General features: G+C 43.8%; 1 protein-coding gene across 1 annotated transcript in view; it reads right to left on the reverse strand.

Moving 5' to 3' along the window:
- Nucleotides 1-1,371: 1,371 nt before the first annotated feature.
- The window catches only part of KAT6B (lysine acetyltransferase 6B), a 103,642-nt gene continuing 91,129 nt past the window's right edge, over nt 1,372-13,884 (reverse strand). The window contains exons 16-18 of the mRNA XM_058188468.1: nt 12,121-12,447; nt 8,519-8,813; nt 1,372-3,952 (exon numbers count right to left, since the gene is read on the reverse strand). Of these exons, the coding sequence (XP_058044451.1) occupies nt 1,524-3,952; nt 8,519-8,813; nt 12,121-12,447 (3,051 nt within the window). The 3' untranslated portion in view covers nt 1,372-1,523. The remainder of the gene's footprint in view (nt 3,953-8,518; nt 8,814-12,120; nt 12,448-13,884) is intronic.

The raw sequence follows: 13,884 nt of genomic DNA on the forward strand, positions 1-13,884 counted from the left end.
AGTTATCTCAAGACAATAGGCTAAAGTGGCTCATAATTTATTTTTATGTTAAAATGTACAGCTCGTTTTTGTTTTATTTAAGTGACTGACTAAAAAGTTAACATAAATACAGGAAGTTTCACCGTGTGTATTTTTTTTATACATGGATGGAACCACTTTTGGCTCGTACTGTCACTCTGTACAAGTACAAAGGCTACCAAAGGGGGGAGGGGGAAGGAAAGGAAACCATATAAACAGACACAAATACCATTTGCTTGTTTTGTTTTTTACATGCGTTCTTTAAACTTCATTTGATCTATTCACACACGCTACTGTTCTATTTACTTTTCTTAAAAAATAACTCCCATATTTTATAAAGATAGAAAAATCTACAGATGGAATGAAAATGTAAAGTTTAGAGGCATTTCCATAAAATAGCAACTTTACACCAAATTCACAATTTTTTAAAAAAAAAAATCCTGCAAATTTATCCGCATATGAAAATGTTTCAAAAACTTGATTACAGATGCTTCTTTCAAACAATAAATGTTTGTACCTTTTTAAAAAAACCACCTGTGTAACAGTAAGCTGCCTTTCCCCGCCCCCTTCTTAACCAAAAATGATCTATTATCTGAACAAAAAGGAGAATTGTCTTTAATGAAATATTTGCCATTCAAAGGTGCAATCCACCATGATAGTCTTCTGGGTCAGGTCCAAGAAAAAAATTATCAGATTTGTGCAACCACACAGAGGAATTTCCCAATCAACAGCACCCAGAAACTGATCAAATCGAAACTGGAATCATTTTCAATGCTTTTTCTTTTTTTTTAAATCTAATTAGCAAAAATATATATGTATGTATGCATGTAAGTATATATATATATATATATTTATATATATATATAAATACCTCTTAAAGAGGAACAACCTAATCAAGGCAAAAGACCCACCAATTAAGGAAATGGCTTACTGTTAAGCACAACACTTGTACAGTACTACAAAACGCACTGTCACTAACAAAGACAGCGGCATGCGAAAGTGTCCACTTCAAGGAACAAAATAATCCAATGAATGCAATGCGAAAAGGCATTTACATGGTGGAGACGAGGGAGGGAAGCCGACAGCCAGCATAACACTGGATAGGCTCCAGAAGAGCTGGAGTCAAAAGAGGAAGAGGCACATCCAAAATGGCAGCGAACCCTCCGCTGAGTTTGCACATTCGCAACACAAGTTTTCCCACACTACAGAAGTTCAGTTGTATTTAAAAACAAAAACAAAAACAAAATCTGCCAATTGCAAACAAAGCAAAATTGCAAACAAAACAAAAATAAAAGGACTTTATATAAGGCTTTCTGCTGCATACACTTTTATCATGGTGCCACAAACCAGTGGTTGTTTTTTTTTTTGCATCTACACCAATTGCTGGTTTTGAATCACACGCTCCGAAACAGCAACACGTTGAGGCAGGCTGACCCCACGCAAGCTTGCTTGGTGGGGAATGGGTGAATCATCTTCCCCCCTCCTGCATTGGGACACCCAGGCTCCTATCTCCGCATGTAGGAGCTGTTCAAAGACTGCTTGGGGTTTATGTAGCCATGATGTGCCGGAGGGGAATACATCATGTTGCTGTGCGGGGTAGTCTGCATGGATTGCTGAGCATAAGCCTGGGTGCCCATCATCCCCATCTGCATCTGCATGGGGTACTGAGCGGTTTGATTCATGTAACCGGGATTGGCGTGGTAGCCTCCGTTCATCATCGGCTGAGACATACTATAACCGTTCATAGCGTTCAACGTATTCATGTTCATATTCACTGAATTGACGTTGTATGCCGGAGCTGGCATTAAGTTCACACTCATGTTCATGCCACGCTGCATGGTTAAGGTGCGGGCTGGCCCTTGCATGGCCACAGACTGCGAGGTGCGCCCATAAAGCTGCGGCTGATGGGTGGCGCCGGCTGCCGCTGGTGGCAGAGAGGATGACTTAGTCCTAACAGAAACGTGGCCTTTGCTGGACATCTGAGTTTGAAGTCTTTGGGTATGGGACAAGCCAACGCTGGATGTAGCCAAGTTGCGTTGCAGAAGGGGAGGTGGCAGATTCATGGGGGGAGGAGTGAGGTTAGGGGGCGGAGTCATGGTTGTCTGGACTTGGCCCCCTCCTGGAACCGGATGGGAAGGCTGAGAGAGCTGGACCAGGCCTGAGCTGCTGAGCGCAGTAGTTAGAGAGGCACCGTTTGCATAGGAAGTCACGGCCGCTGAATGGCTGTAAGGCAACGAATGGTCCATCAGGGTATTGGTCAGCTGTTGCAGTTTAGCCAGGCTGAAGGTGGCGGACGGCTGTGGGTAATGCCCTGCTGCAAACTCCCCCTGGCCCACCCGTTCGTACAAGCCAACGTTGGCGCTGCCAGCCTCAGCAATTTCGCTCAGCTGGAGAGGTGGGCTGAAGTTGGCAGCCAGGCTGCACTGGGAGAGCTGCTGGCTGCTGCTGGGAGGCCTTTCGACCCCACAGGCTTGGGGGGATTTGACGCTGCAAGGAGGGGGCGAGTTGATGCTGGCGCTCTGCATCATGCTGCAGCTACTGTTCATTCCTGACATCTGCTGGGAAACAGCGCAGCTGCTCTGGGTCAGGTTGCTAGAGGTGAGAGTGTTGTACGAGCAGCTGTTTTGCGACGCGGTATTCCCACAGATGTTATTGCCCATGGTGGAGTCATAGCTGTTCGGGTTCTCATAGTTCTCTGTTGTACTCTCAATACTACCCAGATCGCTGAACCCACTATCGACCACCTGCTGGGAATGGTCAGACACCGACGGGACGTCCATCATGGGGCTGGTTTCCATGTTCTGCAGGGACGACACCGAGATGCCGCTCTGATCCGAGCTCATCTGGGCATAAGTATTTTCTAGGGCGGGCACATTTGGGCTGCTCACCGAACGAACTGACTGGCTTGGGTGAGATTGGACAGATGAAACAGGGCTGCTGTGATCCGACTGCTGACAATCCTCTAAGGAAGCTGCCGGTGGGCTTTGGGCCGTGTTGGAGTAATTCTGCAGGCTCTGGCACGCCTCTTGGGTCTCCGCACAATCCTGGAACACGTCTTCCTGCTCTGCTGATTCCTGGGTTAAAGACTTGACCGCCTGGATGGTCTCGGAGTCTATTTCCAGAGTTTCTGAATTCGTCTCCTTGAACACGCAGTTGAGTTCATGGCTACTGGCTTCGCTGGAATTTTCCGCGCTTTCCTCTCTTGGGTCAGGCACAGGTTCCAGAAGAGCAGGAAGCTCTTTAAGGTCACTGTTACACTTAGGAGAAATGTCAACTTTACAGTCCATCAAATCCATTTCATTTGGCCTGCCACTCAGTTCCTCGGCTTCTACAAAAGCTTCTTGATTCTCAAGCACTTCTTTGAAAGCTTCGCCTGATATGACCTCCTCCGTTTCCTTTGAACCCAGCTGGCTTCCAGCCTCGTCCTCGTCCTCATGTTTCTCCTCATTGCAAGACTGCTTCTTCCCCTCATGTTCTTCTCCAGACTCAGGCTCATCTTTCTCCAGGATCTTCTCCTCTTGTCGGTCCTTATCTTGACTATTCATACATTCTGTTTCGTTGTTGCTTTCGTCCACTTCCTCTGTCTTTTCCATCCGGGGAAGTTCTAGATACTCAGACATCAGATCTCTTTCTTCATCCTGGTTTGAGAAAATGGTTTCAGAATTTCCTCCCTTTTCTGGTGGAGAAGAAGCCGGAGATGGGTTGTTTTCAGCCACCTCCTCTGCCTCCTCTCCCTTCCCCTGACAGTCGGGCTCCATAGGAGTCTCGGGTGGCGTGTACAAATTAAGCTTAAACCCTGGCTTTCTCTCTTTATTTTGCCTCCGCCTGGATGAAGACTGCTTCACGCTTTTAGACCATCCCTGCTTATGCATTACAGGTTCGAGATTGTCTCTAGTGCTTTCTTTGAGGACATCCGCATCCTCTTCGGCTATAACTGTGAGAAATGGGGAAGAAGAAAGGAAAAAAAAAAAAGGCAAGTTAGTCAAATTCAAAATGATTATAACTATATTATGTATATTCTTGTTCTGATGTATTCTCACACTAAAGGGTTAGTTAAATAATTAATTAAACCAAACAGCCAAAGCACAAATGCCCAGAGAGTTTGGTAAAGCAAATAAAGGCTGGAGATTGTTAGGACACATGGGGACTTTTGACCATACCATCACCACATCTTGACCATTTTTGACCCATGGACCCTTGAGGCAAAAAAAAGATATGTTGTTTTCAATTTTTCGGGCAGAGCAATATAACTTCACTGCAATTTTCTTGCATATTAGTAAGTTGTAGGGACGTGCATTGGAATGGCTGGTTTGGGGAGGTTCCTGCTCCTAGATGTACATTTCAGGTGTTCTGATCTGTGCACAGAATGAAATGGGATCCTTTTCATTCTGCACACAGGGAGAGGAGGAGGGAAAGGCTGAGGGACAGGGTGGAATAATGATGGAAAGTTTGGGAATCTCTGCTGAGAAGAAGGGGGGACAATCCACACTTATTACTGCCATTCTGTCTGTCTGTCTAGATTTTGTTTTATCCAGACTCCAGAATGCCAAAAGCATTCCAGGTTTGTTGTGGCCCACCAGCAGCCAGCAGAGCTGGTGGCAGACTCAGAGAGTGAGGAGGTTGAAGAGGAACATGGGCCAGTCCTGGAGTCCGGGAAAGGCTCTGATGAGTGCTCTGCGTCGGAGGCAGAGATGGGGCCAGGGCCATCTGACAGTTATCAGCTACCTTTGGAGTTGGATATCAGTGAGGCAGAAGAACAGCTGAAGCCTGTTCCTGATGTGTGCATGCACAGAGCTGCCAGGAGAAGGAAACAGCTAAGGAACAAGGGCTGACTCGGGAGTAAAGGCACAGGTGGACGGTGAATGGCCCCTCCCATACGGAATAAAGAGGAGCGAAAGGGGAGGGGAGTTTGCAGGAGACAGTTAGTTCAATTCACAAGGGTGAAGATCTGTTTCTGACTTCTTGCCAAGTAATTGCTGCTGCTACAGGATGGCATTTGGAAGATATTGGCCTGGCAAGTCTCCAAGCCTGATAAAGGTCTGTAGTTGTGAAATCTCATGAAAGACTGTTTGCTGGAGAGGAATTCCCTTTAACTTAAATAAAAGAGTTTTATTGGGGCGAGGAGTCTGCTTCGTGGTTTGGGAAAGCCTAGATCAGAACAAGATTTCTATTCTGTTGATCGATGACCAAATTGCTTGCAAAGGCAGCAAACTGTCCTAAGCTGAGGCGCTCTATAAAATTCTGCCTTATTTACTAAATATATTATTCAGGGGGGAAAAAAGCAGAAGAATATTACTACATAAAACTTTTCAGATAAACATTTACCTTTATGTGACATCCAAACATTGCAGAATGAGGATTATTTTTACGGGTTAAAAAAGTATAGGAAAGTAGCCATTATTAGTCCCCAGTTTACCTGCTTTTCTTAAAAAAAGTACTGATATATGTTGCACCTAAATCATGCATCAAAGCAATAAGCTAACAGGCTCGATTGGATTGGTTGAAAAGGAACTGTGACTCCGTAAACCTCAAGCAAATTTGAACACAACATACGGTATGAACTAATGTTTTATGGCAGTCCGAGACCAGGTCTTAAAATTTAAGTAACCAAACATAATTTGAGGATACTATAAAACCTAATTAATTAAGTAAATCACCTCCTTCTGTTTGAACATGTCTTTTACTAATACCAAAGGCAATAGAATTAAATACTTTCCTATTAGATTATCTAACTATTAAAGGAGTGACATTTTTCAAATAGAAACCTAATTTCGAGATGGGGAAAGAAAAAGTCAGAACAGAGTTGGAAGGGACCTTGGAGGTCTTCTAGTCCAAACCCCTGCTCAAACAGGAGATCCTATACCATGTCAGCCAAGTAGTTGTCCAATCTCTCCTTAAAAGCCTCCAGTGATGAAGCACCCACAACTTCTGGAGGCAAGCTGTTCCAGTGGTTAACTATCCTCACTGTTAGGAAGTTTCTCCTTAATTCCAGGTTGTTTCTCTCCTTGATTAGATTCCATCTACTGTTTCCTGTCCTGCCTTCTGGTGCTTTGGAAAATGAATTGACCCCCACTTCTTTCTGGCAGCCCCTCAAATACTGGAGTACTGCTATAGTGTCCCACCTAGTCCTTCTTTCCTCTAGACTAGCCATAATGGACACCATTCAGCAATGTGTGAATTTATTTGCCCCGGACCACCCCGGACCACCCCAACGAAGCTGTCGAAGTGCTGTCCCGGTGTCTGGAAGCCGTACGGGTCTGGATGGGGAGAAACAGACTCAAGCTCAATTCCTCCAAGACGGAGTGGCTGTGGATGCCGGCACCCCGGTACAGTCAGCTGCAACCGCGGCTGACTGTTGGGGGCGAGTTATTGGCCCCAATGGAGGGGGTACGCAACTTGGGTGTCCTCCTGGATGGGCGGCTGTCGTTTGATGATCATTTGGCGGCCGTCTCCAGGAGGGCCTTTCACTGGCACGCTTGGTTCGCCAGTTGCGCCCCTTCCTTGACCGGGATGCCTTATGCACGGTCACTCACGCTCTTGTCATTTCTCGTTTGGATTATTGCAATGCTCTCTACATGGGGCTGCCCTTGAAGTGCACCCGGAGGCTGCAGCTAGTCCAGAATGCAGCTGCGCGGGTAATAGTGGGAGCCACTCGTTGCTCCCATGTAACACCACTCCTGCGCAGTCTGCACTGGCTTCCTGTGGTCTTTCGGGTGCGCTTTAAGATTTTGATTACCACCTTTAAAGCGCTCCATGGCTTAGGGCCTGGGTACTTACGGGACCGCCTGCTGTTACTTTATGCCTCCCACCGACCCGTATGCTCACACAGAGAGGGACTTCTCAGGGTGCCGTCCGCCAAACAATGTCGGCTGGCGGCCCCCAGGGGTAGGGCCATCTCTGTTGGAGGCCCTACGCTTTGGAACGATCTTCCCCCTGGTTTACGCCAAGTGCCTGATATTCGGACCTTTCGCCGTGAGCTGAAAACGCATTTATTTATTCAAGCGGGACTGACTTAAAAGTTTTATTAAATTTTAATTGGGGTTACTTATGAATTTTAGGGTTTTAAGTTTTTTAAATTTCGGCCATCTTTGTAATATGCTTGGTTTTAAGTTTGTTTTAATGTGTATATTGTGGGTTTTTATTATCTGGCTGTACACCGCCCTGAGTCCTTCGGGAGAAGGGCGGTATAGAAATCTAATAAAATAAATAAATAAAAAATATTTTGTTGAGATCACATCCTGCATTTGGCCTAAGTGGAAGAAAAATAAGGAATCCTTTCAGGCATGAAAATTGTTGGAAAACCCACTCTTTGGGGATATCCTTAAAGCTGGAGGAACTTCAAAACCTGACACAATCTCAGTCATATCCTTTTCCAAATATTATCTGTAGCATCCCCATGGTGACATGATCAAAATTTGGACACTTAGCAACTGACTCATATTTATGACAGTTGCAGTGTCCCGGGGTCATGTGATCACTTTCTGTAACCTTCTGACAAGCAAGAACCATTTTTACAGAATAACAGAGTTGGAAGGAACCTTGGAGGTCTTCTAGTACAACCCCCTGCCTAGACAGGAAACCTTACACCACTTTAGACAAATGGTTATCCAATCTCTTCTTAAAAACTTCCAGTGTTGGAGCATTCACAACTTCTGGAGGCAAGTTGTTCTACTGATTAATTGTTCTAATTGTCAGGAAATTTCTCCTTAATTCTAGGTTGCTTCTCTCCTTGATTAGTTTCCACCCATTGCTTCTTGTCCTGCCTTCAGGTGCTTTGGAGAATAGCTTGACTCCCTCTTCTTTGTGGACTGGGCCATCCTATCTACAAGACAAAAGGCTGGGCCAGCTTATCTACAACACAAAAGACCTTTACCCTCAGGACATAATAGGATTAGCCCTCTACCCATCTCACCACATGCACCTGGGAAGATTACATCACCCAATGGGATTCAACCAAGCCTGAAACTCAAGACAATCTACAAAGTTGCCCCTGCATGGCCCCATGGGAGTCTGACAACCAGTCAGAATACATTTCTTTCACAGAAACAGGAAGCAAGTTCAAAGCCCAAGAGAGGGTATAAATATATCTCACTTTCCACTCCATGTGATCCACTGCCCAGGACTTCAAGCAATGTGGTCCTGTCCACCATTAAACCATCTTTCCAAACAGTCTCCATGGTTCCAGTGTCTTTCTCCCCACCTGGAACTGAACCCAGATGGACATGTCTTCCAACACAACATTCCACTAAGACAAAAAGCAGCAGCTAAAATTATTCAAAATTTGCAGTTCACTTATATGATAATGTTCAAAACACGGCTATTTTTACTGCAAACCTTGACCTTTCAAATCAGTGTATGAACAACTCACTAACGGTAATTTAAGGCACTCACTACCATCCAAAAAGCCTCTGCAAAACGTCCTGCTAAGTTTAATGTGATTTATACTCAGTTCTACATGTTGAAAACTGCTTTCCATCTATCTCAAACTTTTGAGACTCACCTCTGCATGGACTCTCGTTCCGGTTACATTGATTGTCTTTCTCCTGCTCCTCTTCCTCTTGTTCTTCCTCTCCCCCAGACTGGTGTTGTAGCATGGTTGGACCCCCAGTTTTCACTTTGTCATGTTCTCCATCCGTCTCACAAGTCGGCTCCAGCTGTGTCACGGGCTGCTCTTCTTCGGAGTTATTAAAAGGCTCATTTAAAACTTCGGTGGTTTCAGAAATGGTCTCCGTTGTAACGCTACTATTAATCTTTCGGCGTTTACGACCCCTTTTCTTTTTCAATATGAAAGGCCTCTAAAAATAATGTGAAATATGTTAAAGTTGGGTGACAGAATTAACATTCCTTTTTGGCAAAATCCAACCTAAGGCAACCTTAGCTACTGCTGCCAACAGAACATCCAGAACATCATCAAGGCTTCAGTTAGACTTTAAAAAGCAAAATACGTGACTACTGCTAGGCTGCACTTTTTGTCTGATTTACTTAATTTAATGAAGAATGAAATACGTCTATTTCGTATAAATAAAACCCGTTAAATCTGTAAAGCAAGGGTTCTCAAACTATGGCCCGCGGGCTGGATACTGCCCACTGCAGCCATTCATCCGCCCCACGCGGGACCATGTGATTGCCCCGCCCACATTGCCTCACCTACCCGCCAGCCCCCACCCACCTTCTGGAGGCCAAGGCCAAAAACGGGATGCGTGGAGGCCTCAGGAGGCGAAAAACGGGCCCGTTTGTGGGTGGCAGAGTGGTACTGAAGTGGTATTGGAGTGACACTGTTATCCTCCCCAGCCTCCAGAGAGGGAAGGAGGGAGAGAAAGAAAGAAAGAGAGAGAGAGAGAGAGAGACACACACACACACACACACACACCCCTCAAACCCACCCCCAGGCAGCCACCTCCCTTCACTAACCTGCTTTCCATCCGCAGGAGCGTAACAAATTAAAGTTTAATTTATGTGTATTGTTTAATGGACTGTTAAATTGGCCAGGCCCACCCAGTCAAATGACCACCTAGCCACGCCCACCCAGCCGGTCTGGCCTCCGCAACAGTCTGAGGGACCGTTAATTGGTCTCCTGTTTAAAAAGTTTGAGGACTTTTGCTGTAAAGGTACTTCTAAAAAAATCTTACATCAAAGGCTCAAATTTGGAGTTTTGATGATAATTTTCAAACTGAAGCTAGACAGAATTCTGAAAAAATCTGGGAAGTAATAGCATTAAAAAATGTTTCAAATTTAAATAGTTACCAATTCACCCTCCTTTAGAATTTGAAATAATTGCTTCAAACTAGAGAGAACTGTTTTGCATCTGAAATGGGCCATCTCAATCATATTGGAAACATTTCCAACTCAAAACAACTTACAACTACTATTAAGTGAAACAAATGTTTTCAACCGAGATTGAGACATTCCAAAATTGGAGACAATTGGAATTCAAAGTGTTTTATATAACCTTTCCAATAATATAATTTAAAAATGTGCAACATGTATTAAAACTTTAATGACCAATGGATTATAAGAGCCTTTCAAGAGACCAGTAGTGCAAGGTTTGCTCAAGTTCCCATTAATATAATAAAATTAGCATACAATTAATGTCCATTATCTATTTAATTAATACATGTAGCTGCCCATCACTAAGTGATTCTGGCTGGCGTGCAATAGTGTATAATCTCAATTATATTAAGAATATACCTCTGGTAGCTCAGACTGCTAAGACAGTCTGTTATTAACACAGCTGCTTGCAATTACTTGCAAGTTCAAGTCCCACCAGGCCCAAGGTTTACTCAGCCTTCCATCCTTTATAAGGTAGGTAAAATGAGGACCCAGATTGTTGGGGGCAATAAAAGTTGACTTTGTATATAATATACAAATGGATGAAAACTATTGCTTAACATAGTGTAAGCCGCCCTGAGTCTTCGGAGAAGGGCGGGATATAAATGCAAATAAAAAAAAATTATTTGATATGTATTAATTACTGTATATAAAGATAAAGGTTCCCCTCGCACATATGTGCTAGCCGTTCCCGACTCTAGGGGGCGGTGCTCATCTCCGTTTCAAAGCCGAAGAGCCAGCGCTGTCAGAAGACGTCTCCACAGTCATGTGGCTGGCATGACTAAATGCCAAAGGCGCACGGAACGCTGTTACCTTCCCACCAAAGGTGGCCCCTATTTTTCTACTTGCATGTTTTACATGCTTTCGAACTGCTAGGTTGGCAGAAGCTGGGACAAATCACGGGAGCTCACCTCGTTATGTGGCAGCACTAGGGATTCGAACCGCTGAACTGCCGATCTTTCGATCGACAGGGTCAGCGTCTTAGTCACTGAGCCACTGCACCCCTAATTACCGTATATAGATAACATATAATAATCAGGTCCCCATTTTCAATCAATCCTTATTACGGTCACAGGCCAGCCTAAAAGTTAAACTTTGGAATATAATAAAACAGAAGGGAAACTTTTGATTTACAGAAACTCTGACCTATTTGGTGCTGCCTGAGCCTCATTTAGATGACTTAAGAAAAACTTGAAGAAAAGCTGAATTAAGGTGGTTTGAACCTTGATGAGTGAACAAGACCTTGATTCAGAATCTGATCTTTTCACAACATGGTATTGGTGCAATCGACTAATTTTCCCTTATGAGTTTGTCAATTGAAGGGACTCTTCAGATTTCTATCCCAGCATTCATTTAGTTATATTGCAAGATGCTGGTTTTGAGGATAACAATAAAGCTGTTAATTTTTCTTTAAAAATGTAGGGGGGGGGAAGATTACCTCCAACAATTCTCAACATGGCCTCAGACAAAGATTTCAGAAGTGTTAACCTGGTCTAACTGATTAGCAATCAAAGCACAACTAAAAATTAAAAAGGAATCATCATGTTTGGCAATACCAAAACATTTAAAAATATTGAATACATTTATATATTTTTTAACACATCAAGAAAATATTCAAAGAAGGAGGGGAAAAAAGGGGAAATCATGTCTTTGTAACAAGAATAATCCTGCAACACAGGAGATCTTCTGGCTACTAAAATGCAATCCAATAAAATAGCTCGGCTAGAAACAGACTAGAGACAGGCCGGTGACGATGTCCCAATTATTCCAGAGGATGTGGTGGACTGTTGGAGGCACATGAATGGGAGAAGCAGAGATCCCATGGGAAACAATGAAGAAGGAATTAGAGAATTATCTACTACTGTGTTAATATCAGGTGTAAACCTGTGACAGATATACAATCCGATGTTTTATCTAGCAAGTAGAAGAGGTGACAATCTGGAAATTAAGTGAGGGGATGATATCTGGACAAGTTTAATTTAGCACTGGGGGAAGTGTCACCACTAGTTTTTAAATTCTTTTTTGGGTCCCTGCACAGTAAAGAGATGCACAATTACTTTTTTTTTCTGCAAAGGAAAAATGTGTAAGAAGACTCAACACCCGCAACTACTGACACGAGAATAATATTTTAATTGCAAAAGTCTAAGAAATTAGTGGTCTTTCAAAATGCGCCTGTTTGTAAGATAAAGGCAGAAATCTAAATGCTCCAGCATCTAAACGCAGTTAGCCCAGCATTAAAAATCAAGAGATTCTGAATCGGTGTTTGGAACTGACCTTTCTCTTCATCGCAAGCCACTGGGGTTTTGCCAGCCTTGGAGGAGAATTCTGATGATGTCCATCCATCTCCTCCTCCTCCTCCCCTTCTTCCTTTTCTTCCTCCTCCTCTTCCTCTTCCTCCTCCACCTCTTCCTCTTCGCCACTGCTTTCTTTTGGTAGGTCTGCAGACTTCTCTCTCTCCATTATTACGGTTACATTTTCTTGAGGTCGCAAATACTTGCTTTTAGACTGGGCTTTTTCGGGCAATTGTCTACTACTTCTCATGGAGAACAGCTCTTGCTCCTCTTTCTCCCAACAACTTGCCTGCTCCATCAACCGCTCAGCCTGAAGAGCAAAAGGGTTAAAATAACAGGGCACAGAAAAAGAAAAAACTGTCACTCATTCATGCATTGCTCCGTATTAGAAATAAGCTATAGATTAGCTTTGATCAAATGCTATCAAAGCTGCACTCATGGAAAAGATTCCTCTAAGCCAGGGGTGGGATTCAAAAATTTTAGCAACCGGTTCTCTGCCCGGTTGCTGGGTGGGCGTGGCCAAGGTGGGTCTGGCCAGCTCAGCCTCCTTTTTTTTTGTTTTTTGTTTGTTTACATTTATACCCCGCCCTTCTCCAAAGACTCAGGGTGGCTTACAATGTATAAGGCAATAGTCTCATTCTATTTGTATATTTTTTTACAAAGTCAACTTATTGCCCCCCCAACAATCTGGGTCTTCATTTTACCTACCTTATAAAGAGTGGAAGGCTGAGTCAACCTTGGGCCGGGCTCGAACCTGCAGTAATTGCAGGCTCTGTGTTTTTAATAACAGGCTTCTCTATTGCCTGAGCTATCCCGGCCCTGCACTACCGGGGGGGGGGGGGGCATTTTTCCCTGCCCCAGACTCCTCGAGCCTCTGTGAGGGCGAAAAAGGCCTCCCCCAGGCTCCGGAGGCTCGTACTTCTGGTAGGCCTGTTTTTTGCTCTCCCCGTGCTCCCTAGGGAGGCCGAAAATGGCCTTCTCTGGGCTCCAGAGGCCAGAAATGGGAGCGTTTCCGAACTCCCGGTAGGCCTGTTTTTCGCCCTCCCAGAGCCTCCGCACGGGCCCTGCACTTACCTGGCATCCAAAATGGGCTTATTACCATATATGGTGGACTTGTAAAAAAGTTAAAGCATTTTGGATTAAAGTATGGTGGATCATGCAGAATATTTTGAAAAAGAAGATTAAGTTTACTCCGCAGTTCTTTCTACTAGGAATAATTATGGATTGTACAGCTATAGAGACTAAATTGATTTTGAACTTAATAACAGCCGCAAGGCTTTTGATTGCTCAATATTGGAAGAAAGAAGAATTACCTACAATTGAAGAATGGACACTCAAAGTATCAAATTTGGCAGAAATGGCAAAAATTTCTGCTTACTTGAAAGACTATACACAAGAAAAATATATTTTAGAATGGAAAATGTGGATTGATTATATTCAAAATAAGTATCAGATAAAAAAATATCGAATAGCATATGAGTAAATTTAGGAAATATCTTGTATTAGATTTATTTCTGAAGGAGAGGGGGATTGAGAGTGTGATTATGTGTGGAGTGACTAGAGATTATAATTTAGGAATTATTTTGGATTATGATTGTTAGTTTTGATACCCTGCATTTTGTTCTGGGAAGTTGGGGGGTTGAGGGGTTGAGGGTAGAGGATGGAGTGATGGTTAATGTACAGGGATTATTGAAGATGTATAAATATAATTAATGTAGGGTCGGGTCTGCCCAGTTACCATTTTAGA

The sequence above is a fragment of the Ahaetulla prasina genome, chromosome 6, assembly GCF_028640845.1.
Source record: "Ahaetulla prasina isolate Xishuangbanna chromosome 6, ASM2864084v1, whole genome shotgun sequence".
NCBI lineage: Eukaryota > Metazoa > Chordata > Lepidosauria > Squamata > Colubridae > Ahaetulla > Ahaetulla prasina.